Source organism: Leucoraja erinacea, chromosome 1 (assembly GCF_028641065.1).
Source record: "Leucoraja erinacea ecotype New England chromosome 1, Leri_hhj_1, whole genome shotgun sequence".
NCBI classification, from domain to species: Eukaryota; Metazoa; Chordata; class Chondrichthyes; order Rajiformes; family Rajidae; genus Leucoraja; species Leucoraja erinaceus.
Genome location: NC_073377.1, coordinates 156928161 through 156955843, shown reverse-complemented (window position 1 = coordinate 156955843; position 27683 = coordinate 156928161). Strand labels below are relative to the sequence as shown.

Here is a 27683-nt window from a genome sequence, read left to right as displayed (position 1 = left end):
GTAAGGCTAATGGCAGCGGCTCGTAACGCTAATGGAAGACTCGCTAACGGCATGTAAGCTCGGGAAGACGCGTGAAGATTTTTCAACATGTTGAAAAATGTCCACGAGAGCCCCGAGTACCGACTAGTGGCCATTACCGTAAATCTGCGAGTTCGAATCAGAGCAAACTTGGGAGAGCTCTTGGAATGAACTCGTATCATGGGACAGGGCCATAAGGGTGTTAAAAGTTATGGGGAGATGGCAGGAGAATGGGGTTGAGAGGGAAATATAGATCAGCCATGATTGAATGGCAAAGTAGACTCGATGGGCCAATTGGCCTAATTCTGCTCCTACGACATATGAACTTATGAACACCATGTTGTGAGCCCGCCACTTCTCAATATACAACCCCTATAATTTTCTAAAGGCAAATTAAGTTAAGGTTAACGTAATAAGCTGCTTTACTCCACAGTACAACATTAAATATGATAAAAGCCAATTGGTAAAAGGAATACATTTTCTCTGTACATTTTGTTCCAAAGTAAATACACAGCCCTGTTATTGAACTTAAATTCACTAAAGGGAGTAGAATTGCTGTAGGCCAGTTTTTTTTATTTGAAGTCAGGACCAAACACAATGCTTTTAGTCCATTTAACGACTGGAGTTTTACTTTACCAACGGAGCACTGTCCTTGCCCATCTGATACAATCATCAGCTACTTCTTCTCCAGTCTCCTCTTTTCCATTATTTGTACCCAAATGACTATAATGCTGTGTGTTTTAGCCTTGTCTCCAAGTTTGGTGTTAGTTAATATATGTTTTCTTCAGTGAGCTCCAAATCTTTGCTCTAGCTTCCACTTTAATTATGTACGCTCAAATACACAGCACATTCTCTGATCACCTCTATTTTATGTGTTTCTTCATTCAGAAACTGTTCTGTATTTAGTATTAATGTGGGTTTCAGAACCTCCATTTGTAATTAATGTTTAGTATTTATTTCAGCATGATTTCTAGTAGTATTGCACCTTTTTAAAATGTTTAGAAAAAATGATTTGGATCTATCTCCATATATTTAGCTGTATATCTGCAGACTGCAAAAACACTCATGAGGGTCATTGAAGGGAGGATGAACAGAATTTAGGATGCAAGTGGTTTTGTTATTTTTGCATGTGAAAAAGATAGCACTGTCTTAACTACCAACGCCCACAACTGTGCAACAAAGTGTTGCATGACTTTCCATGTACTTAATAGGACAGGCATACCAATACTGTGTAAAACTCACATTTTCCTCTTTGATGTTTTGTCACCAGCACACCCCACCTTCTTAAAGCACCATTTTCACAAATATCTATTCACAATGCATGAAAAGCAGAATGATGGAGAAGAGAATGATGAAGACCCAAGCCACCTCCGAGAGTTTTAATTGCCTTTACATGCAGACATCAATATATGCTGGATCCTTACCCATTCTCCTCATTGCACTGAAGCTCTTCTTAAAAAACACCTGCTGTTCTTCACTGCACTGCATGTAACTTGTCTGGGCTCAAGGTCCAGTAACTTAGAGGCCTTTTACCACATTTCACCCAACGTAAATCATGTAACTTAGGTGCTGAATCCAAGTTGCTTGGAAATTAGTTGCAACAATGTTCTATTGTCACTAAACAGTAAATTTTAAGGAAATTTACTTCCATATTCAAATTCAAATTAATGTTATTTTGTGGTACACTCAGTGCCATAGGTATTTATAATTTATACATTAAAGTAATACCTATTGTGCAATTATTTTCTTTTTGCACACATCCACACATCAGAATAAGATTTAAACAGATATTATTTTTAAATGAAATCTGATTCAAATGTATAATTATTAAACAAAAAATGAAGTTAACAAATTAAAATATGTTTAATTTTGTTTCTTCTACATTTTGACAAACTAACTTGTTCTCCATAAGTAGTTTTTAATAACAGAAATTACTGTGAACATAACTTAATTATGGAAAAAATGCTAATGCAGAAAATGAGCAAAAGGATCCAGAACAGTGTTTCTCAGCAGTGACTCTTAAAAGAAAAAGTTACCATGCCAATCTCACAAAACATTGTTTTCTTGACTTGTTTTCCTTTACAAACTAATTTAATTTACAGACACTTCAGAATATATTTAAAATTCAGTGCCCTTTTCTCAAGGCCTCCTCAGATATTAATGCGTAATTAGGCTCTGCAATTGTCTACATTTCCAGCAGGTGCTCCCAGAGATTACAGATTGTGTGGATAATGTTTGATGAACAATAAATAATTGGGCTATTGGAATCTATTGGAACACTCTATTTGTTTGAAGATTGCAAAATAAATGGAAAGTTAGCACTCCAAATACGCAGCTATGGTGTTTGAATCTCCAGTGGTGCAATATTTCATGGTGAATAAAAATCTAAAAGCATTAGATACTGGAAATCTGAATTGAAAACAGAAAATGCTCAAATGGTAGCAGATCTGGCAGCCTCCATGGAAAGGGTATTAGCAATATTTTTTGTTTTAGTTCATGGTGAATGCTCACCTTAACTGCTTCTAAAAAATGAAGCCTAAACTACCTCTGGAACATCTTTAGCATCTTCATCTTCCTCCGTTCGCCCTCTTGCTAACTATCACACAAATGCATGGGTGAATTATCATTTCTGGAACAGCTGCAGGCTGACTAATGTATTATCTTGCTAAGGTGGTGTGGGTTCATGTATCTTGCACCACATTGATGTAGCATAGATGTCCAATGCAGTGAGGCATGGCATCAAGCTAGCGTCAATATTGTACATAAAGCATACTAACTGAACCAAAAGATACCTCAGAATTGTAGTGGCCAAACATTTTTAAAAATTGTTCTCCAAATTTACTGTGCCATTTCTAATGAATTTTTGGAGACTGAAAAGTTGCATTCATCTCCACTTCACTTTGCCAAAATCAGCATTTGGTCAATAACTTTATTTGAATTCTTCTTCTTCTTGCGTGTGGCGTGCACAGTCTAAAGTTGTCGGACAACTTGTTCTATTTGATCTTATTTGATTGAGCACGCCGAGTTGATTGCATTCGTCGAAACAGGGCGGACCACGTGAAGGTTGCAATCTTCCGCCCCTTTGAATTATTGTGAAGCCAAATGAGACAGCACTGGTCTGTTTTTTTTCTTGCACCTTTCAGCTCAAAAATGTTACTTGGTACCCCAGCTTACTAGAATTGTATATTGGGGAAAGAGGAGCAAGAACAGCAGAACATCCAGAGGCTTACTGAAAGGGGGTACTAAGAATGGACCCTCCAAGGCTACATCCCCCATTATCCCTGTAACACCTACAGCAATATGGTCTCTTGCACGTTTGGACTTCAGTATTAGTCGAACATTAATTTTCCTGGGCTCAAGGCACCAAATTTCGATCATTGAACTTCTCTACATTCACCTTGTTGCTTAAGATATGGTTCATGACACCAACATGATGGGCCAGCTCATGAAAAATTACGAGACAGAGTACACCACAGCTGTGTTGCATCCCAACTTGGTTTAGGAACAGCCCTGCTCAAGAACAAGAAATTGCAGAGAGATTTGGATGTTGCCTGGTCCATCACACAGACTAGACTCCCTACCATTGACTCCATCTATACTTCATGGAAAAGCAGTCAAATGAAAGACTTGTCCCACCCCCATCATTCCTTCGTCACTCCACGCCTGTTGGGAAGAAGATACAGAAGCTTGAAAGTGTGCACCAACAGACAAGGGGATCAGCTTCTTCTCCTCTGTTATCAGGCCTCTGAATAGTCCTTCCATAAGTTAGGATTCTGTCCAATTCAACTCTTCCTCATCATGAGCATTAGACTTTGTCTCCGGAACAGTTGCGCTACATTGCAAAGAGCTACATTCTGCACTTTGTTTCTTTCCCTTCGCTCAACGTATTCTACTTGGGTTTGGCTTAATATTATTTATCTATAGTATTATCTGATTTGATTGGACAGCATATAAAACAAAGATTTTCACTGCACCACAATGTACGTGAGACAATAGTAATATAGTTTAGAGATACAGAATGGAAACAGGCCCTTCATTTCACCTTGTCTGCACCGATCAACTGTTGCCAAATCTACTGAATGTTTAGTTTAATTTAGTTTAGAAATACAGCACGGAAACAGGCCCTTCGGCCCACAAGTTCATGCCAATCAGAGATCCCCTCACACTGACATATCCTACACACGCTGGGGACAATTTACAATTCTACCAATCCAATTAGCCTACAAACCCGTATGTCTTTGGAATGTGGGAGGAAACCAGAGCAGCTGTGGAAAATCTACATGGTCAAAAGGAGAACGTACAAATTCCATACAGACAGCACCCTTAGTCAGGATCGAACCCGGGTCTCTGGCGCTGTAAGGCAGCATCTCTACCGCTGCACCACACATTTAATTTTTATTTCAGAGTTCCTGCATCTGCAGTTTTTAAAATTTTCATTATTAATATATTCTATTGCTGTTTAACTTCACCCAATTTAAAGATTGAGAAACAATAGAGAACAGAGAGTTAAATATATTGCGTTAATTAGAATAAAATTAGAAAAGGACAAGAAAGGGAAAGAAATGTTAGATTAAGATAAAAGAGAATTTCCTCCTCGTGCTCCAATTCCTTCCCACATCCCATAAATATGTAGGTTGGTAGGTTAATCGCCATGTTGATTTGCCCAGATGTGTAAATGAGAGGTAGAATCAAGTGAGTAGTTAATGGGTATGTAGGGAAAATAATGTTGGTTAGCATAGGATTGATATAAATTGGGTGGTTAATGGCCCATATCTTTTTATGACTATGAAATAGGAAAGACTGCTGGTCAGGGCACACATGGATCACAATTCTTGACAATTCTTATGCTTGTGATTTCAAATTTTACTTCAACATGGTGCTGAACCTCATTTTTGAATGCATACTAAGCATAACATATATTTATGACACAGCCTCTCTATTGCTCTTTTGCCACGCTACTATAATAACAGGCAGTGCACTTCTAGTGCAAGATGAGCATGCTTCTTGTCTGCCAAATAGGTTCCTTAAGCACCAGCAAATTAATAGATACATAAAGGTGTCACAAGGAATATTTTAGATATTGGGGGAAAGACAAAGTACCAAAGTATGGAGGAAGCTGTTTGGGAGGAAGGCCTATGGGAATTTGGCACTGAAGACTATGTAAAAACAAAACTAGCTTCCTGGTATAATGTAAAGAAAAGGACAAAAACAAAATGATGACAAGAAATTGTGTTTATTTTCCTCATTTTTTGGAACATGGGTGTCAGTGGCAAGGCCAGCATTTATTGCCCATCACTTAATGACATTTGGTAAGTGCTGGTGACCCACTTTATTGATCTACTGTAGACCTTTTGGCATTAGTACCTCTAGTGTTGTTGGGTTGGAAGTGCCAGTATCTATACCCAGCAACAATCAACAATATATTAGTTACAGAGAAAATGCTGGAATCTATAATACAGGATGTCATTATGCAATCCTTTGAAAATTATAATAGACAAGTTTGATAAACCTGATTGACATCTTTGAAGGTGTGTCTAGTAGGATAGTTATTGGGAGACCAGTGAATCTAATGCATTTCTATTTCAGAAAGTATTCAATAATGTTCTGAATCAACTAACTGCTTGACACAGTCATGCTCACAATCAACAGGTCAAGGGACTTCCATCACCAACAGAACGAACATACCAGTTGGGAAAATAAAAAGTTATGAAAGTGGGTGATGATAGACTGGAAATCCTGAATATTGACCCAGGGCCCCACAATGTTTCATGGCAACAAGCTAAATGTAGGGAAACCTGCTTCTTACTGCCTACTATCCCCCTCAGCTCATAAGTCATATTTTCACATCATGAAGAATCACTGTGAATCACTGAAAGTAGCATGGTACTGAATATCTTTACTGGGTAGGAAACTTTAATGTCCATCATCATGAGTGACTTGGTAGAATCACCACTGACCGAGTGTGATGCGCCTTAAAGGACATGGCTGCCAGATTGGGATTGAATAAACATGACTGCTAAACATACATAACCTCATCTTCACCAACCCACCAGCTGCCAAATAACCCATTTATGACAGCACTGATAGGAGTAACCACCACACAGTCTTCCTGCAGACAATGTACCATCTTCCATTGTATTGTGTCACACTTCAGTCACACTAAAGGGGAAAGAACAGGCTGTTCTAAATTGGGAATTCAATTTGGTGCTATGAGCCAACACATTCTCTAACCTTATAATCCGGCACATCACTCATTTTATCTTGATAATAAGGCATCAGATGTGGAATGAGTAATGCAGAAATGCTTACCTAAAAGTGTTCCAGTTTGGCAAAACATCTATATAACTAAAAGTCTCATCTTGACCACTTCCTGTCTGCGCTGTATATTGTTTTAGAAAAACGGCATCCTATAGCGTTATGATTTTTGGCCATCTTACTCACAGTGCTCCCCCGCTGAGGCAGCCCTGAGTATTTTTCCGATCAATGAAAAATAAAAAAGTTATGAGTATTTAACAAATCTTGATCAGCCCCTTCTGGGGAGAGGGCAGGACTATAAAACCCCGGATGCCTGGACGTGAGTTAGTCACTCTGAAAGATCGCGAGGGAGAGGCCACAACTCTCTGCTGTGAGTCTACTGAAATGTGAATCCACTGAACTGTGAGTCTACCCTTTATGTGCTTTATGTGGTTATGAGGTGTATGTGGCTATGTGCTTTATGTGGTTATGTGCTTTATGTGGTTATGTGTTTTATGTGCTTGCAATAAATGATTTGTTATCCAGCAATGTGCTTGCAATGAATGATTTGTTAACCCTTAATGTGCTTGCAATAAATGATTTGTTAGCCAGCAATGTGCTTACAATGAATGATGATTTGTTAACCCTTAATGTGCTTGCAATAAATGATTTGTTAGCCCTTAATGAAATGAAATGAGTTGTTTGGCCTGCCCTGTGCTTTTGCTTTGCCTTTGCTTTGCTTGAGCTCACCTGAAATGAAAGCAAATGGATTGTATTGTTGGCTGGCCCCACCTGCCCTGTTGCCTGACTTGACTTGAAATGGATTGACTTGACATGAAATGGATTGAAATGGATTGTTGGCCCTGCACTCACTATGCTTGACTTGACCCACAACACCCATATTAACGCTCCAGAACCCCCCCACTGGCCACTAATATTGGAATTGGTGGCAAAGTGGATATTGCGTTGGGGGACCAGCTGTCCCGTGTGAACCTGGGTCCCAACGGGTCCCACTTAGTCTAGTAGAGTTACTATATGCTTGCTAAACAGCAAATACAGCACACTGTAGACTTATGTAAGGGCCTCCAATTATCAAAAGATAAGATCAAACTTATGCAGTCCTGAAACATTTAGTCATGAATGATGAAAAGTAGTTAAATGGTTAATGGGAAGAGAGTCAAGGGTGTTTTATTGTCAAATGTCCCAGATAGAACAATGAAATTCTTACTTGCTGCAGCACGTTGAACACATTGAGACATGGGCGGAAATTCCGGGACACACACACACACACACACGTCCCCCTCAATGTTTTGTAATCCGAATTTCGAAATTTGGTGAAAAAAAATATTAAAAATCTGGGACTGATGATTGAGGGCGTCAATTGGACGAGAGAGATGTCAGTCAGCAGGCAGTGGAGGGGTCGGGACATGATGATTCAGCGTGATGATTGGAGGAGGGAGGTGTCGGTTAGAGGCTGAAGTGGGGTTATGGGACTGAGGATAGAGCGCGGTGTTTGGAGGAGGGAGGCATCCTGGTGGAGCAAAGATCATAGAGCGGTGTTTGAAGCATCCCGTTCGCGGGGCCTTTCATCGCCCGACCCGGCACGGCTTAAAATCGGCTGCAGGATCTTCCATTCGCCCCGCGGTCAAATTACTGCGTCAAGGCAATTGAGGCTCCCGATGTTGAAGCCCCTGCCGGGGATGAAAGATCCCACGGCCGGTTTTAAGCTGCGCCGGGCGGTGAAAAGCCCCGCAAACAGGCCGTTTGAAGCCCCATGATTCAGGGCTGACGAAGCTGCTATTGCTGGAGCTCAGAGTTGGCCACTAACCAGGTTAATTCCCGATGTGATCGTCCACGGAAGCCTCCGAAGTCTCGCGTGTGTGTGCATGCGCGTGCGCCACCAAGAAATTGTGACCCCCTCCCCCAGGTTTTGACAGCGATTTCCGCCCCTGCATTGAGAGAAGGCTCAAAAACAAATCTCACTCAACATGTCAGCTCCAAATACATGTCTGAAGCATTTTTAAGTAAGGACGTCATATCTGTGCATAAAACTTCAGGTGTGGCCTCAGTAAAGGCAGTATAATTGGAATATAACTTGGTTGCTCCTATATCAAAGTACAGGTCCACTACCGATTTTCCGGCACCTTTGGTTCCAGAGTCTTTCTGGATTATCTATTTTGCTAGGCCTCCGAGAGGAGTCCAACGGTACTGAACTGTCCACCCAGGCAGCTGAGGAGCTGTGATATCGGGCTGCAAAGTCAGCCTTGGAAGTCAGCTATGGGAACAGATCTGGCAGCTCTGGCCGGGCTGGAGTTCCAGAACCCCGGCCGCAGGCGGCAAATTCAACCCACTGATTGGTTGCGGAAGTCGGCAATGGGAACGGATCTGCCGGGCCACCAGCGCTGGACCACCATTTGCCAGAAAATCGTTGGTAGACCTGTATCTTGTAATTTAAGAAGGAACTGCAGATGTTGGAAATTTGAAGGTACACAAAAAAGCCGGAGAAACTCAGCTGGTGCAGCTGCATCTATGGAGCGAAGGAAATAGGCAACGTTTCGGGCTGAAACCCTTCTTCAGATGGATTTTTGTGTACCTTTGTATCTTGTAATAAATGCTAAAATACCATTTGCTCTCTTAACTGATTAACATATTGGTCTTCAGAAACTTGCATTGAAGCAGACCTGAGTCCCTTTGAACATTTATCAAACTGACTTGTTAAGTTATGTTCAAATTTTTTATTCAATATTTCATTTTCCACATGATATTTTAACTACCCTATGCACAGACGTTCACTCAGCATCCTTGAAGCCTTTCTACATTCTCGTTTGTACTCGCATTCCCACTTCGTTGAGTATAGTGAACAAACTTGGAAGTAAGATGTTTGATACCCTCAGACAAATTATCGATATAGTGCAGAATCTGAAAATCCATGTCCCGAGCATGAATCCCTGCAGTTCTCTACTAATCATGCTGATCTGAGAATGATCTACTGATTCTGACTTTTTGCTTTGTGTCTAATAGCCGTCTTAATTTATTATTCCGAATACCACATCCTCCACCTAGAATCGTTAATAAAATGTTGTGTTCAAACTCGGAAGTTGTACCAGATTAAATGTAGTGAAAGCCTGAAATGAGCCAATCTTTATTTTAATCGTTGAAAAGGACAACTTTATAATGTACTAGACAAAGTGGAACCGGATGTGTCCCAGCATCACATGGGAGGGCTGGTACCCCAACGCAATATTCCACTTCTCCACCAATTCCAATATTGGTGGCCAGTGGGGGGGAGGGGGCTTTCTGGAGCGCTAGTATGGGTGTTGTGCGCTGAAGGGACTGGTTGCCAGAGGGCTAGTATGGATATTGTGGGCCGAATGGATTCTTGGGCTGGCGCTCAGTCACTCAAGCCTGTTGTGCTGGCAGCTCACTGACTCACGGCTGGTGGGCTCGCTGTTGACTCACAGGGCTATTCCTTAAAATTCCATTTCAAGCAGGGTGCAAAGGCACAAAATTCAAGTGCAGTTTCATACCATTTCAAGCAGGGTGCAAGGGCACTAAAGACAGCGAGTCGTGACCTCTCCCTCCCCCATCTTGCAGAGACTGAGCCATGCCCACACTTCCGGGTTTTATAATCCCTCCCCCCCAGGCGCCTTCATGGCATGATTGACAAGAGAGAGAATCGCAACATTTTTTAAACACTAATAACTCTTTTACTTTTCATCGATGGGTAAAATCCTCAGCACCTGATGAGCGGAGGGGGACTGAGTAAGATGGCAAGAAAAAACACATCCATACGGGTAGTATTTTTACTAGTGTTAGCACTTTCAAAACCAAAGGCAAGGCAGCTCGCTTTAGCACTTTCAAAACCAAAGGCAATGCAGCTCGCTTTAGCACTTTCAAAACCAAAGAAAAGGCAGCTCACTAGCACTTTCAAACCCAAAGGCGTGCTCGCCTTCGCACGCTCAAAACCAAAGGCAAGGCAGCTTGCTTTAGCACTTTCAAAACCAAAGGCAACACAGCTTGCTTTAGCACTTTCAAAACCAAAGGTAACACAGCTTTAGCACTTTGAAACCAAAACACACTTGCATTTTAAAACTACATTTCAAACCACATTAAGGGCACTTTCCGGTCAGTAAAACCACTCACAGTTTAGTAGAAATGTGTTCAGTGTTATTCACAGCTCAGACTGCGAATTGCCACCTCTCGCTCCCCCATCTTGCAGAGAACTGAAGCACCTTCACACTTCCGGGTTTTACAGTCCCTCCGGAAGGGGCGTGGCATTCGGGAGAAAAAATCTCGACATTTTTTAAACACTAATAACTCTTTTATTTTTCATCAATGGGAAAAGTCCTCTTGTCTCGTGCAGCGGAGGGGGACTCTGAGTAAGATGGCCAAAAATCACAGCCGTAAGTGGCAGCATTTTTTCCAAAATCAATATACAGAACAATAGGAAGTGGTCAAGATCAGACTTTTAGTAATATAGATTACTGCACAGGTCATTTTGACAAAAAATACTGTATTGCATTGCTGCATCATTTTCTCTTTTTAGTTATTGGTTATTGGGGAGTAGATTGGTAGGTGATATTTCTCATGATCTATGAGGAAGGAATACAAGAACATAAGAAAAGAGAAGCAGCTGGCACCACAAGAGTGCCCTAGTGTCCAATAAGATTGTGATTCTCAGAAGAAGGGTCTCGACCCGAAACTTCACATATTCCTTTTTTTCCAGAGATGCTGCCTGACCCACTGAGTTACACCAGCATTTTGTATGTATCTTCATAGTCTCCTGTTCTTCGGATTCATTTTTGAACCTTCTGATCAATTACTGCAAACATTTCTAAACACCTGTTTTCGCTTTTTTGTCATGTATTGTCATAGATTGGTGATTAAAAAATGAATTGAATCCTATTTTGAATAAGGTTGTAACGTTACAAAATGTGGAAAAAGTGAAGGGGCCTGAATACTTTCTCAATGCACTGTAAGTTTCCTCCATTCAAGATTATATTTTCTTTATTTAAACAGATCTCTGCTGATCTCCCATTAACCAAGAACCACCTGCTTCTGTCATTGCCTTAGTTATTAGTTAGGACATTACATCACCACAATGGACTGACTAGAATGATGTTATATAGTCCTACAGCATGGAAACATGCCTTTCAGCCCAACTTCTCCATACTGACCAAGATACCCGATTTACGCTAGTCCCACCTGCCTGCGTTTGGTCAATGTTTCTCTAAATCTTTCTTATCCATGTACCTACCCAAATGTCTTTTAAATATTGTAATAGTACCTGCCTCAACTACTTCCTCAATACCTATTTACCCACCATCCTCTGCATGAAAAAGTTCCCCCTCAGGTTCCTATTAATTTTTTTTCCTCTCACCTTAAACATATGTACCCTAGTTTTTGATTCCCCTACTCTTGGTGAAATCACTGTGCATTCACCCTACGAGCATGCGACTCCATGCGGCAAGCGCGACCAAACCAGAAGCGAGTGCCGCGCGGAGGTCGAGTGAGTGACATGAAGTTCGAGCAAAGTCCGCGGGTAGTTCGCGCGTGACGTACGGCGTCCCTATTGCTTTTCCATTGACTTAACACAAAAGCTGTGATCGAGGACAGTCAAAAGCCCATAACTTTCTTAAAAATTAAGAGAACTGAATGAAATTTTCAATTATAGATTGAAGCATTCTCAAACAAATATAAAACGTCTTACTTGGATGACCTGAAATTAAAGCATATAATTAGTTGATGACCTAATTGTAGCTAATTACAAAATTGACCGTTGTGACAGAAATAGTAATAAACGCCCAGACTGCCTTGAAAATTCAAATATGTGATATTCTCAAGATCAGAACTTTAATATTATTGTATTATATGCTGTAAGTCCGTAACAGATAGGTAAATAAATTACAATTTCTAACAATATAAAAGTCTTTATGGAGAAGATCAGTTGCTAGCTGGTACATTGGCATATGATAATCAGTAGCATCATCATACTCCTCAGATTGTAACCAATAAGCAACTCTGTACACCTTGTATTTCCTCAACTTTTCAATGTTGGCATTGTAAACTACAAGTTTTTGCTCTTCAAACCACACACGACATAACTTTCTGACCACTACTTTCCCATTAAGAATGTCCTGTAGATTCCATTTCTTAAGAAAAGGATTTTTTTTTTTAAATAGCCTAAGTATCCAAATAATAATAATAATAATAATAATACATTTTATTTATGGGCGCCTTTCAAGAGTGTCAAGGACACCTTACAAAAATTTAGCAAGTAGAGGAAAAAAGTAAGCGGAATGAAATAAATAGTAGAGATATGACTAGTACACAAATTAAAGACAGAATTCAATTCAAAACACAACATGAGGCAATTCAAGCACAGATGAAAAGGGAGGGGGATGTGGGGCTAAGGATAGGCAGAGATGTAGAGATGGGTCTTGAGGCGGGACTGGAAGATGGTGAGGGACACGGAATTGCGGATCAGTTGGGGTAGGGAGTTCCAGAGCCTGGGAGCTGCCCTGGAGAAGGCCCTGTCCCCAAAACTGCGGAGGTTGGACTTGTGGATGGAGAGGAGACCAGCTAATGTGGATCTGAGGGACCGTGAGGGTTGGTAGGGCGAGAGGAGGTCAGTGAGATATGGGGGGGGCCAGATGGTGGAGGGCTTTGGAGGTGAGGACCAGGATTTTGTAGGTGATCTGGTGGGAGATGGGAAGCCAGTGAAGTTGTTTGAGGACTGGAGTGATGTGATGCCAGGATTTGTTGTGGGTGATGAGTCGGGCAGCTGCGTTCTGGACCAGTTGGAGTCGGTTGATGTAGGTGAAGCTGATGCCAAGGAGAAGTGAGTTGCAGTAGTCCAGTCGGGAGGAGATGAAGGCATGGATGAGTCTTTCAGCAGCGGGAGGTGTGAGAGAGGGTCTGATTTTGGCGATGTTGCGGAGGTGAAAGAAGGAGGTTTTAATGACATGGCGGATGTGAGGCTCAAGGGAGAGGGTGGAATCAAAGATCATGCCAAGGTTGCGGGCCTGGGGAGATGGGAGACAGTGGTGCCGTCGATGGTGAGAGTGGGGTTATTGATTTTGCTGAGTGTGGATTTGGAGCCTATGAGGAGGAATTCTGTTTTATCGCTGTTGAGTTTGAGGAAGTTATGTTGCATCCAGGTTTTTATAGCTGACAAACAGGTGTTGATATGGGAGAGGGGGGGGTTGTGGGTGGATTTGGTGCCGAGGTAGATCTGGGTGTCATCGGCGTAACAGTGGAAGTCCAGGTTGAAGTGGCGGAGTATCTGACCAAGGGGGAGGATGTAGATGATGAAGAGGAGGGGGCCGAGTACGGAGCCTTGGGGAACGCCTTGAGTGACTGTGGCTGTAGCAGAGGTGTGGTTATAGAGAGAGGTGAAGTGGGATCTGTTGGAAAGGTAGGAATGGAGCCAGCTGAGTGCAGAACCTTCAATGCCGAGGTCTTTGAGTCTGGTGAGCAAGATGTTATGGTTCACCGTATCAAAGGCTGCGCTCAGGTCGAGAAGGATGAGGATGTTGAGGGAACCAGTGTCAGCAGAGGTGAGGAGATCGTTGAGGACTTTGAGGAGAGCAGTTTCTGTGCTATGGAGGGGGCGAAAGCCAGATTGGTGGGGTTCGAATGGGTTATACGCAAGGAGGTGGGAATGAAGATGTGACGCAACGATACGCTCCAGGGTTTTTGAAAGAAAGGGGAGGTTTGAGATTGGGCAGTAGTTAACGAGAGAGGAGGAATCAAGACCAGGTTTCTTTAAGATTGGTGTGACAGCAGCAGTTTTGAAAGCGGAGGGGACAATTCCTTGGGCCAATGAGGAGTTGAAGAGATTAGTGAGGTAGGGGCAGAGAACGGGGAGGCAGGACTTCAACAGGGAGTGGGGAGAGGGTCGAGGGAGCAGGTAGTGGGTTTGGAAGAGCTGATGAGTTTGGAGATTTCAGTAGGGGTGACCAGGTCAAACTGGGAGAGGAAGCAGTGTGGAGGAGGGGTAAGGAGGTCAGTGGAGATGTTGAAAGGAGGGGCCTTGGTAGGTGGTGGAGTAGATGCTGGGGAGTCGGGTACAGGGGATAGAGATTGATAGATGGTGCTGATTTTATCAGCGAAAAAGTGGAGGAATGAGTTGCAGAGATCCAGAGTAGGGAGAGTGTTGGCTCGAGGCTTGAGGAGGTTGCCCACTGTGGAGAAGAGGGTTCTGTGGTTTAGGCAGGGGTCGGTGAATATGGAGGAGAGGTAGGCAGATTTTGCAGCAATGAGGGCACCTTTGTAGTCAGTGAGGTGGAGTTTGTAAGCTTCATGGTGGACTGTGAGAGATGATTTCTTTGTGAGTCGTTCAAGTCGGCAACCAGTCTGTTTCAGCTTACGAAGTGCAGGTGTGTACCAGGGTGAAGATGTGTTGACAGTTACGGTTCTTGTTTTGAGGGGAGCCAGAATGTTAAGGGAGGTAGACAAGGTGGAGTTGAGATGGTTTGTGAGATCATCAGGTGAGATATGGGTTGAGTCCAGGGGGAGAGTGGTGGAGAGCAGGTCAGAGAGATGGTGGGGATCGATGGATGGATAACAAACTAATCCAATTCACACAAGAAATCACAATATAACATGATTTTTAAATCTCACTATCATGAATTTATATGCCAGATGGAAGGAATTTAATAATTCCCATAAATTAATCTAGAAACATCCACTCGATATAATTATTATTTTTTGCACAATGCATGTGGCTAAAACTGTTGTGTATATTTAGTATAAAGATATTGACTATGGATAGACAAAAACACAAAATATAGACGATTTAGATGCTCTTATGACATGATTGTCCAAAGTAAAAGAGCATTTTATTCACCTTGCGAGTGGGTGTTTCTGGAAGGCGATCGATTGGAACATTGCATATGTTTGAACGCCATATCGGCATCTGTGAATTTGAACCCCATATCGGCAGGAATGACACTGCCGGTTCGTATGGAGCCCAAATAACATTTTCGCAATGTAAAATTAGATTAAAGTCATCCCAAGAAGCAAGATTATATGTAAATTATACGACTTGCCCTTTGTTTTGTCCCGTTCTTGCGATCCGTCATGCTGTAGGCGTTGATGGCGTTAGAAGTCGCCTTTTATTTTAATCCAATTATTAAATTGTCTAGCGATTAAAAAAAAAAACGGGAAAGGAAGTCCAATCGATTTTTCTTCAGCAGCTAGCAGCCCGAGGAAATCCGCCTCCGACAAGCAGTACAAAACTGCATTTTAATCCCTCCCCCCTCCCCCCCCCCCCAAGACGCCAAAGCCACGCACAAGGCCAGTGGCAGAACTGCAGCGCTGCTGAAGGTAAGTTTTGTAACATCGCTAAATACTGAATGGTTATACTGTTGGAGAATATTTATTTTGCATAACCAAGGCCATTTATAGGGAATTACACAACTTTCTGGCTTTGTATTGTGCAAAATGTAATTTTGAAAAAATGTACCAAGTGGGGAGCTGGTTCCTGGATGGGTGCTTAATGGAAGGCTATGTGAAATGCAACGGGCATTGCAATTTAAAGTCATTGTATTCTAGCCAGTCATTGGAATAAAAGAGAAATCTCACATCAATTGACATTAAAGGAACAATTTGGAGCCAATCCCATCAAAATAATTCCCCTTTTTTTTCCCAAAAGTGTATTCTCTCAATATTTTGTTTTTCACCACTCCTTCTACTGGTCACCTGCTTTGGAGCAATTCTTCAATAGTAGCCCAGCCAATTACTATCCCAACCTAAAATTAATTACACATTTCTGCAATGTATGATAATGAAATAACTGATTTATACCTTAAACTACAATATTATTCAGAAAAAAATCTATTTGATTCCTCATGCTAAACTTTGTTTTTCACTCTGCCTGTTCCAGTTACAGGAATTCATACAGACACAACATTTGCATCGACATGCTGCAGCAAGGTTATCACAAGTCTTTTTCAGAGTTCACCACTCTGATCCTATATTGGAATGCTGTAAGGGAGAATGCAGGCCCTGGGTCAGACATATGGATGGAAGAACCATTGAACAAACAGCTAAATAAACTGGATCATCTTCAGTATTTCCTTACTAGGGCTGAGGCAGCCGAAAGAGCAGGTAAGTGAGGTCATATTGGTATTAGTTTATTATTGTCATGTCTACCGAGAAACAGTGACAAACTTTGTTGTGTGCTATCCAGCCAAATCATGCCAATCATATAAAATGTAGTGCAAAAGGGGAAAAAGATACTGCAGCGGCAGATTTTGGACTATATCTTTCGGGTAATTATCACCATAGCCGCTAATTGGATGAGAATGGATAAGGGCAATATCTTCGGTACGCATGCAAGCTGCCTCAGAGACCTTCAGAGCTTCTCCATTCATAAAGCTTCAGCACATAGTCTTTTAATGAATATTTTCTTTATTGTAGATAGAAAACAGTAAGATACATCCAAGGTTTTTCCGACTTGTTACGGCAATCTACTTCGAACTCCAGCACATTACTTCAGATATTAAAAAGCTCCTCGTGTCTCCGTAACAATGACATGCTTTGACATGGTCGAAGGTTTAACCTTTTCCATCGTCTCTCCAAAACAAATCTAAAAACTAAACTTCTGCGCAAGCAGTTAAGCTGCAAACATGCCCAAAGACACGTCATAAATCCCACCCACATTATAACGGGCTGTCTAAAATTTAAACATAGAAACATAGAAACATAGAAATTAGGTGCAGGAGTAGGCCATTCGGCCCTTCGAGCCTGCACCGCCATTTAATATGATCATGGCTGATCATCCAACTCAGTATCCCGTACCTGCCTTTTCTCCATACCCTCTGATCCCCTTGGCCACAAGGGCCACATCTAACTCCCTCTTAAATATAGCCAATGAACTGGCCTCAACCACCCTCTGTGGCAGAGAGTTCCAGAGATTCACCACTCTCTGTGTGAAAAAAGTTCTCCTCATCTCGGTTCTAAAGGATCTCCCCCTTATCCTTAAGCTGTGACCCCTTGTCCTGGACTTCCCCAACATCGGAAACAATCTTCCTGCATCTAGCCTGTCCAACCCCTTAAGAATTTTGTAAGTTTCTATAAGATCCCCTCTCAATCTCCTAAACTCTAGAGAGTATAAACCAAGTCTATCCAGTCTTTCTTCATAAGACAGTCCTGACATCCCAGGAATCAGTCTGGTGAACCTTCTCTGCACTCCCTCTATGGCAATAATGTCCTTCCTCAGATTTGGAGACCAAAACTGCACGCAATACTCCAGGTGTGGTCTCACCAAGACCCTATACAACTGCAGTAGAACCTCCCTGCTCCTATACTCAAATCCTCTTGCTATGAAAGCCAACATGCCATTCGCTTTCTTTACTGCCTGCTGCACCTGCATGCCTACCTTCAATGACTGGTGTACCATGACACCCAGGTCTCGCTGCATCTCCCCGTTTCCCAATCGGCCACCGTTTAGATAATAATCTGCTTTCCCGTTTTTGCCACCAAAATGGATAACCTCACATTTATCCACATTAAACTGCATTTGCCAAACATTTGCCCACTCACCCAGCCTATCCAAGTCACCTTGCAGTCTCCTAGCATCCTCCTCACACCTAACACTGCCCCCCAGCTTAGTGTCATCCGCAAACTTGGAGATATTGCCTTCAATTCCCTCATCCAGATCATTAATATATATTGTAAATAGCTGGGGTCCCAGTAACTGAGCCTTGCGGTACCCCACTAGTCACTGCCTGCCATTGTGAAAAGGACCCGTTTACTCCTACTCTTTGCTTCCTGTTTGCCAGCCAGTTCTCTATCCACATCAATACTGAACCCCCAATGCCATGTGCTTTAAGTTTGTATACTAATCTCTTATGTGGGACCTTGTCGAAAGCCTTCTGGAAGTCCAGATACACCACATCCACTGGTTCTCCCCTATCCACGCTACTAGTTACATCCTCGAAAAATTCTATAAGATTCGTCAGACATGATTTACCTTTCGTAAATCCATGCTGACTTTATCCAATGATTTCACCACTTTCTAAATGTGCTGCTATCCCATCTTTAATAACTGACTCTAGCAGTTTCCCCACTACCGATGTTAGGCTAACTGGTCTGTAATTCCCCGTTTTCTCTCTCCCTCCCTTCTTAAAAAGTGGGGTTACATTTGCTACCCGCCAATCCTCTGGAACTACTCCAGAATCTAAGGAGTTTTGAAAGATTATTACTAATGCATCCACTATTTCTGGAGCTACTTCCTTAAGTACTCTGGGATGCAGCCTATCAGGCCCTGGGGATTTATCGGCCTTTAATCCATTCAATTTACCCAACACCACTTCCCGACTAACCTGGATTTCACTCAATTCCTCGCGGGCCCCTGCTATTTCCGGCAGATCATTTATGTCTTCCTTAGTGAAGACGGAACCAAAGTAGTTATTCAATTGGTCCGCCATATCCTGGTTCCCCATGATCAACTCACCTGTTTCTGACTGCAAGGGACCTACATTTGTTTTAACTAATCTCTTTCTTTTCACATATCTATAAAAACATTTGCAGTCAGATTTTATGTTCACTGCCAGTTTTCTTTCATAATCCATTTTTCCTTTTCTAATTAAGCCCTTCGTCCTCCTCTGCTGGTCTCTGAATTTCTCCCAGTCCTCCGGTATGCTGCTTTTTCTGGCTAGTTTGTACGCATCATCCTTTGCTTTGATACTATCCCTGATTTCCCTTGTTATCCATGGATGCACTACCTTCCCTGATTTATTCTTTTGCCAAACTGGGATGAACAATTTTTGTAGTTCATCCATGCAGTCTTTAAATGCCTTCCATTGCATATCCACCGTCAACCCTTTTAAAATTAATTGCCAGTCAATCTTGGCCAATTCACGTCTCATACCCTCAAAGTTACCTTTCTTTAAGTTCAAAACCATTGTTTCTGAATTAACAATGTCACTCTCCATCCTAATGAAGAACTCAACCATATTATGGTCACTCTTGCCCAAGGGGCCACGCACAACAAGACTACTAACTAACCCTTCCTCATTACTCAATACCCAGTCTAAAATAGCCAGCTCTCTCGTTGGTTCCTCTACATGTTGGTTTAGATAACTATCCCGTATACATTCCAAGAAATCCTCTTCCTCAGCACCCCTGCCAGTTTGATTCACCCAATCTATATGTAGATTGAAGTCACCCATTATAACTGCTTTGCCTTTGTCGCAAGCATTTCTAATTTCCTGTTTGATGCCATCCCCAACTTCACTACTACTGTTAGGTGGCCTGTACACAACACCCACCAGCGTTTTCTGCCCCTTATTGTTTCGCAGCTCTACCCATACCGATTCCACATCCTCCAAACTAATGTCCTTCCGATTCCACATCCTCCAAACTAATGTCCTTAAAGGCACATGCCATCCACAATGACATGCAAAACATGCCAAATGGCCACTACAGATACAAAATGCAGAATATAGTGTTACAGCCACAGAGTAAGTGCAGATAAAATAAGTGCAATGAGCTTCATTGGGAGGGTAGGAATTAATTGTTTCCATATGAGAGAAATCTTCAAGAGTCTGAGAACAGCAGGAAAGAAGATATTCTTGAATCTGATCCTGTGTGCTTTCAAGGTTTTGTAACTTTTGTTCGACGGGAGAGTGGGGAAAAAAGAATGACCAAGGAATGAGTGGGTTTTGATTATTTTGGTTGCTTTCCCAAGGCAGTAAGAAGTATAGATGGAGTCAATGGGAGTGGAGACTGATTTGCATGATGGGCTTGGCTGCATTCACAACTCTCTGCAATTTCTTGTAGTCTTGGGCAGAGCAATTGCCAATATGAGTAATTATGCATCTCACTAGGATGCTTTCTATGGTGCATCTGTTGAAATTGTTAAGAGTCTTTTGAGACAATAACAAATTTCCTTTGTTTTCTGAGGAAGAAGAGTTATGCCAGTTCAGTTCAGTTTAATTTATTGTCATGTGTACCGAGGTACAGTGAAAAGCTTTTGTTGTGTACTAACCAGTCAGCGGAAAGACAATACATGATTACAATTGAGCCATTCACAGTGTACAGATACAGGATAAGGGAATAACGTTTAGTGCAAGATAAAGCCAGTGAAGTCTGATCAAAGATAGCCTGAGGGCCACCAATGAGGTAAATAGTAATTCATGACTGCACTGTTGTTGTAGTAGGATGGTTCAGTTGCCTGATGACAGCTGGAAAGAACCTCCCTGAATCTGGACGTGTGCATTTTCACGCTTCCATATTTTGCGAAGGGAGAAGAGGGAGTGGCTAGGGTGCGACATGTCCTTGATTTTACTTTGGAGTCACGTGAGTGACTACATGAAGAACCCCGCTTATGACGCATGCGTGTCATATCGCTACACGCATTGCGCGAGTCAGACATGGGAGAGGACGTCTCCCTAGAGGTAAATCGAAAGAAGCAGGCAAGAGACTGCAAAATTTTTGCCACTTACCTTTGCAGGTAGGAAACTGCAGGATGAAGAAGCTGCGGGAAAGCTGGAGGGGAGAACCGCGGAAACAGCGGGCAGCCAGCAACACCAGCAGCAGCCGACGGCACGCGAATCCTCCGGAGAGGAAACAGCTGTGCCCGACGTCGCTCCCCGCACCGGCAAGATTCACTTCTGCCAGGCGGGAAGCGAAGCAACACGTCCCGGGTTTCCAGACTCAGGCGAGTCTGGGTTGGATGCAGTCGCTAGCGGCATCGGAGCCCATTGAAGCGGCTGGAGGACCGGGGCGAGCGACCAGTACCGTGAGTACGGGGTTGGTCAGAGGGGTTGAAGCCCTACAAGCAGCCGCGAGTGGCCTATGCTTGGGGCATTTCTGCGGGTTTTTACCGCTGCAGACGACCACGAGGGACCAGTGCTGTAAGCACCAGTGTCGGTCCCAGCGGCTAGAATGAGCAGCCGGGAGCGGCCAATGCTGGGGGCATTGGTGCTGGGTTTAACGGATGCAGAAGAACGCGAGGGACCAGTGCTGTAAGCACCAGTGTCGGTCCCAGCGGCGAGAGCGAGCAGCCAGGAGCGGCCAGTGTGCTGAGGGCATTGGTGCCGGTTTGACCGGCTGCAGAACAACCACGAGGGACCAGTGCGTGAGCACCGGGGGCGGTTCCAGTGGTTGGAATTAACAGGTTTGTTGCACTGCATTCTGAATTTCTAGGAATGGACAGAGTAACGCGAAGGAAGGCTGCGGAGAAGGTGCAGGAAGTAAGTCAGGAGGCACAGGAGTCTCGGATGGAGAGCTGTGCCTGACTTATTCCCGCGCCGGCAAAATCAACTTCTCGGCCGGGCGGGAAGGCAAAGAGAAAACTACATTACTGTGAAAGTGATGTGGATTTGGAGCAGTCACTGGATAAAACCTACCAGTACCGGAGCAGGGAGCTGGAAAGCCAGTACGAGTGGCTGCAGGATTGATCAGCCGCCAGCAGGTGCCCGTGAGTACTGGGACCGCAAGGAGCGGCATAGTTATATCGGGCGGCCAAAAGCGACCAGTGCCCGTAGGCATGGCGACCGGCTGCGGGAAATACCGCGTGCGACTATTGCCCGAGAGCACCAAGGTCGGCAGGAGCGGTCGGATATATTAAAGCACCCGCGATCGACTAGTGCCCGAGAGCACGGAAGTCGGCTGGAGCGGTTGCTGGATGAAATTCTCCAGAGTGGCAGGCTCCGGGATATGGAGGATAGCCACAGTGGGCAAGATGTAAGTCCCACAGCAGTGTCCCATAAAGGGCTGCATGATATGTCAGACTCCTCTGAGGAGGGTATTGAAGGTCTGACCTGGTCTGAATCTGAGCAGGAGATGGAGCCACCTTCTCCTGTTGAAGGAGAGAAAAACAAGTTGCTGGACATGGTGGGCCAGTACTTCCAACAAGAACAAACTGGGAAGGATCTCGAGGCCAGGATGGCTGCCAGTGTTAATAAAGACATCACTGCGAAAGTGATGTGGAGAAACAGCCTCCGGATAATACTTACCGATACCGGAGTGAGGATGAGCAGCTGCAGGATATAGCGCAGCCAGCAGCGGCCACTTTCGCGGAGCTGGGAAACCGGTACGAGTGGCTGCAGCAGGTTCGGCCGTCAGTGACAGGTGCGGGGAGTACCGGGACTGCAAGCACAACCAGTGCCCGTAGGCATGGGGACCGGCTGCGGCAAAACCGCGGCACGTGGATAAATTTAAACACCCGCGATCGACTAGTGCCCGAGAGCACGTAAGTCGGCTGGAGCGGTTGTTGGAGGAACTTCTCCAGAGTGACAGGCTCCAGGATATGCACGATAGCCACAGTGGCAAAGGTGTAAGTCCCTCAGCAGATTACCATAAAGGGCTGCTTGACATTTCATCCTTCTCGGAAGAGGGTGTTGAAGGGCTGCCTGTGTCAGATTCTGAACTAGAGATGGAGCCACATTTGCATATGGAGGACGAGAAAACCAAGTTGCTGGACATGTTGGGTAATAGTTTCAGCAAGAACAGGCTGGCAAAGATCTAGAGGCCAGGATGGCTGCCAGCATTAAGTACATGTCTACACATCACCTGTAAGCCAATACCTTTGCTGAGGTGTTGGCAAAACATTTACTTCCAGGAAATTGTGGGGCTCTGAATGTGGCCAGTGTTAACCGAAGTATTTGGAGACACGTTGGTCAGGCAATCAGGAGTCAGGATATATAAAAATTCAAAACGCTCTGGAAGGTCTCTCGGCGGGCATAACAGCCTTGGCCCGTACGCTAGAGAACATAGACATGACGAATGACCATAAAGATGCTTTAGCGTTTTTGCAACGTTCAATTTGAACAATAATATTAGGAAGGGGGCTATTCAGCCAGCTCTGGATCCAAAGGTTGCAATCCTGTGCAAGCAAAAGCTATAAAACCCCAAACCCTGTTGTTTGGGGGTGACCTGTCGACACAGGTCAAAGATTTGAAGAGGAGGCCAAGACTTTGGGCTTATCAGAGCGGCCAAAGGATATCTTGGCAAACGATATCAACCTTGTGGGCCTCCTAAAAAAAAGGTAGTACGAGAAATTGGAGAGAGGCCAGAGGTAACCAGCAGCAGCGTCCTTTTTAGGGGTTGGCCGGGACGCCCACTGTGGAAGATGCGCAAGCATCCACTTCAACTGGATAGACTTGGTTTATACTCTCTAGAATTTAGGAGATTGAGAGGGGATCTTATAGAAACTTACAAAATTCTTAAGGGGTTGGACAGACTAGATGCAGGAAGCTTGTTCCCGATGTTAGGGAAGTCCAGGACAAGGGGTCACAGCTTAAGGATAAAGGGGAAATCCTTTAAAACCGAGATGAGACGAACTTTTTTCACACAGAGAGAGTGGTGAATCTCTGGAACTCTCTGCCACAGAGGGTAGTTGAGGCCAGTTCATTGACTATATTTAAGAGGGAGTTAGATGTGGCCCTTCTGGCTAAGGGGATCAGGGGGTATGGAGAGAAGGCAGGTACAGGATACCGAGTTGGATGATCAGCCATGATCATATAGAATGGCGGTGCAGGCTCGAAGGGCCGAATGGCCTACTCCTGCACCTAATTTCTATGTCTATGTCTATGTAACATCTACCCTACCCTCAACCTCACGGCCCTCCGCAACCACGGTTGAAACCAAGAAAGTAACTAAATTTCCACCGATAACCATGGAGGTAGGTGGGTCTGTGCCTCCAGAATTAATAAGGAGCACGGAAGTTGGAGGGAGGTTGCAATTTCATTTGGAAGCATGGTGTAATATAACTATGGAGAGATATATCCTTAGCAGTATTAAGGGATATCTGATAGAGTTTATACTCATACGAAACCCTCCAGTACAACATATTTATTAGACATAGAGAGATGGGGGTTGCCGTATTATTATTGATTTATCAACGCTTAACAATTTTGTGCAATATGTTCATTTTAAAATGGATATTTTTAGCACTGCTACAGAGTTAGTTTTAGGGGGCTACTTTATGGCAAGTATTGATCTTCAAGATGCTTACTATACGGTACCCATCAGAGGTGAACACAGGCGTTTTTTTGAAATTTAACGGATGGGACAGCTTTGGCAATACAAGGTGCTACCAAACAGGCTAACATCAGCCCCTACATTATTTACAAAAGTTCTTAAACCAGCTTTGGCATTGCTTAGACAGCAAAATCTAACTGAAAAGTATCATTCATCTCTGCAAGCAACGCCTTTATGGCTATACTTTCAGTTGGCACGAGAGTTATATATTAATACATCATCAGCGAACTGAGTTAAGGACCTGTCCTACTGATGTTACTGATGTTACTTTTCAGCGACTGTCTTCGACCTTCAAACTCGAGGGCACTCACTTGAAAAACCTTGAGCTGGACCGACTGTCAACGATGGAATAGTGCTAGAAGTGCATTGTCGAGTTATTTATGGCAAGGCACAGAAAGACAGGCTGTAAAACTGTTACGAGGCATCTTTAACACCACCCACCAAGTTCTAGATACAGCCAAATCTGGGACGTGAGTGTGGTCCTAATCATGCTAGGGATTGGTCGCCGGCTACAGCTTTAACTCTGAACCAACTCACTATGAAAATGGTAATGCTTATGGCGCTGGTCACAGCGCAAAGGGTCCAGTCATTGCAGAAATTAAGATTGGATAGCTTGACTGTGGCGACAGGAAGTTTGATATTTGTGATCCAGGACCTTATTAAGCAAATTAGACCAGGATCAGCGGGTCAGGTCATAGAATTCATAGCCTATCCGGAGGACGAACGCCTCTGTGTAGTGAAACACATTGTGTTATATATTGACAGAACAAAGGCTATCAGAGGCAATGAAAAGGCTCTTTTGATCAGCCATAAGAAGCCGTACCATAGAGTCTCGACTCAGACCATTTCGCGGTGGCTGAGATATGGCTTAATAAAGGTGGGAGTGGACACTATGTATTCAAATCTCACTCCACCAGGGCTGCAGCTACATCGGCAGCTAATCGCCTTGAGGTATCGATGGACCAAATCCTCAGGATTGCAGGATGGTCATCAGAGAGAAAACATTTCAGAGATTTTACAACAAACCAGTTAGGAATGAAGAAACGTTTTCGCAAGGACATATTCTATATAATTTATACTTAAAGATTACAAGGTTTATGATTTGAGTTAATAATATTATTTATCATTTACGTTTAAAAATTGGTATGAATGTATTTCTTGAATATCAGTAACAAATTCTCCCAAACTACCAAGGCAGTTGTGAAGCATGGACTCGCTCCACGACATGAGGTCACAGAGCTTTGAAATCTTCACGTAGTCACTCACGTGACTCCGAAGTAAAATAGTAAGATTAAACGAGAACTTACCAGTTTGAAGTTTGATCTTTATTTTATGAGGAGGAACGTTGAGGGAATACGTGCCCTCCGCTCCCACCCTCATATGGTCATATCTTAAACTGGTATCTCTTTAATAATCTTACTATCTTAGGTCATTATAGTGTATCTGTGACCTCACACCGCTGCTTTGAAGGATGACACGCATGCGTCGTAAGCGGGGTTCTTCACGTATTCCCTCAACGTTCCTCCTCATAAAATAAAGATCAAACTTCAAACTGGTAAGTTCTCGTTTAATCTTACTATTATGCTGCTGGCCTTGCCAAGGCAGCATGAGGTATAAATGGAGGCAATGGAAGGGAGGTTGGTTTATGTGATGCTCTTGTGAATCTACAATAATGGCTTTTCAAATTTCTTGCGATCTTGGATGGAGCTGACCCTATACAGTGGTGTCATCTTTAAATATGTAAATAAAGTTAGAGCAGAATTTGGACACACTTATGAGTGTGTAGGGATTAGTAAGGGGCTCAGTACACAGCCGTGAGGGACACAGGTGTTGAGAATGATCAAGTAGGAGGTGTTGCCGCCAATCCTTATTGATTGTGGTCTATGGGTCAGGAGGTCAAGGATCCAGTTGCAGAGTGAAGCCCCTGTCCCACTGTACGAGGTAATTCACGGGTTCTCCCGAGTTTTCCCCTGATTCGAACTCGGAGAATGTCCGTAGCAGGTCCGTAGGAGTTCGTGGATGTCTCGTAGCGGCTCGTAATGCTAACGGTAGGAATAAAAAGTAAAACACTTTTTTCACTCCGAGTATTTTTTTACTCGTGGACACTTTTTACAGGGATGAAAAAATGTCACGAGTTACCGGATGGCCCGAGTACCTACCGTTAGCATAACGAGCCGCTACGAGACATCCACGAACTCCTACGGACCCGCTACGGACATTCTCCGAGCGAATTAGGGGAAAACTCGGGAGAACTCGTTAATTACCTTGTACAGTGGGACAGGGGCTTGAGGTGTTGAATCTGGACCTGTTGCGGTGGCGGGCGAATTGCAGTGGATTCTGACTTTCTGGCAGGTTGGAGTCAACGTGCACCATGCCCAACCCCTCGAACCACTTCATGACGTGAACCTAAGAATCTGAACCTGAAGAAGGGTCCTGATCCGAAATATCGTCTATCCATTCCCTGCACAGATGCTGCCTGACCCATTGAGTTCCTCAGCACTTTGTGTTTTACTCAAGATTCTCTTATCTGTAGTTCCTTATGCCTTCATGAAGATGGGAGTCAGAGCCACTGGGCAGTAGTCATTAAGGTATATTATCTTGTTTCCCTTTGGCACAGGGATGATTGTGGTCTTCGTATAAAGCATGTGGGAACTTCATATTGGAGGAGGGATGCATAGATAATGGTCTGTGTGGTTAGTCTGGAACTCTAGCTTTGTCAGGTAGTCTCTTGCCATCCTTGGTTTGCAATGGTGTACTTAAATTTCCTGTACAGGTCGGACACATCTGACTTGAATGCCTCAAACCTGGAATTCAAGAGGAAGTGGATCTCACTTTTCAACCAAGGTTTCTAGTTAGGGAACACTCAGATTGACTTATTTGCCACGTGTGATATCCTAGCAGTCACTTAAGAGCTTATCTGGTTCAGCAGGAATTGATGCAGGAAGTGCTAGGCTGAAGGGGAATGTAAATAGTTTCAGGAACAATTAATATTTTTGAAAATGTGTGCATAAAAGCTTCGTTCCAGCAAGCGTTTCCTGAAAATATGAAAACATAATATGATATTTTGGTGAATTGAACATTTTACCTTTACTTTTATGGAATTTCCATTTTGTATCATTAATAACATAAAAATAGAAAGGGGTCTTATCTCTGAAAGCATATTGGAGAGCAATTTTATTTCACTTAGATGAGTTATCCAGCTTCTAGTTTATATATGCATAGCATTGGATATGTAGCAGTGGCTGTCTGATCATGTGTGTAGGCATCTCCTTAAGCAAGAAGATATCAAAGCTGAATAAATGTTGTACTAATTTACAGGTAACATGAAATATATAAGATGACTCTGCATGTATGTTGGAGGGGGATGAGGGAAATTGACTGATCATGCAAATATATTCATGAACACAGAGAATACTGGAAGAAATGCATGGACC

General features: G+C 43.4%; 1 protein-coding gene across 2 annotated transcripts in view; it reads left to right on the top strand.

Annotated features, from left to right (window-relative positions):
- Positions 1–27683, top strand: part of ttc29 (tetratricopeptide repeat domain 29) — a 323363-nt gene that overhangs the window by 38208 nt on the left and 257472 nt on the right. For both annotated transcript variants that reach the window (XM_055646422.1, XM_055646429.1), the window contains exon 4: positions 16142–16365. In XM_055646422.1, coding sequence (XP_055502397.1) covers positions 16142–16365 — 224 coding nt within the window. The remainder of the gene's footprint in view (positions 1–16141; positions 16366–27683) is intronic.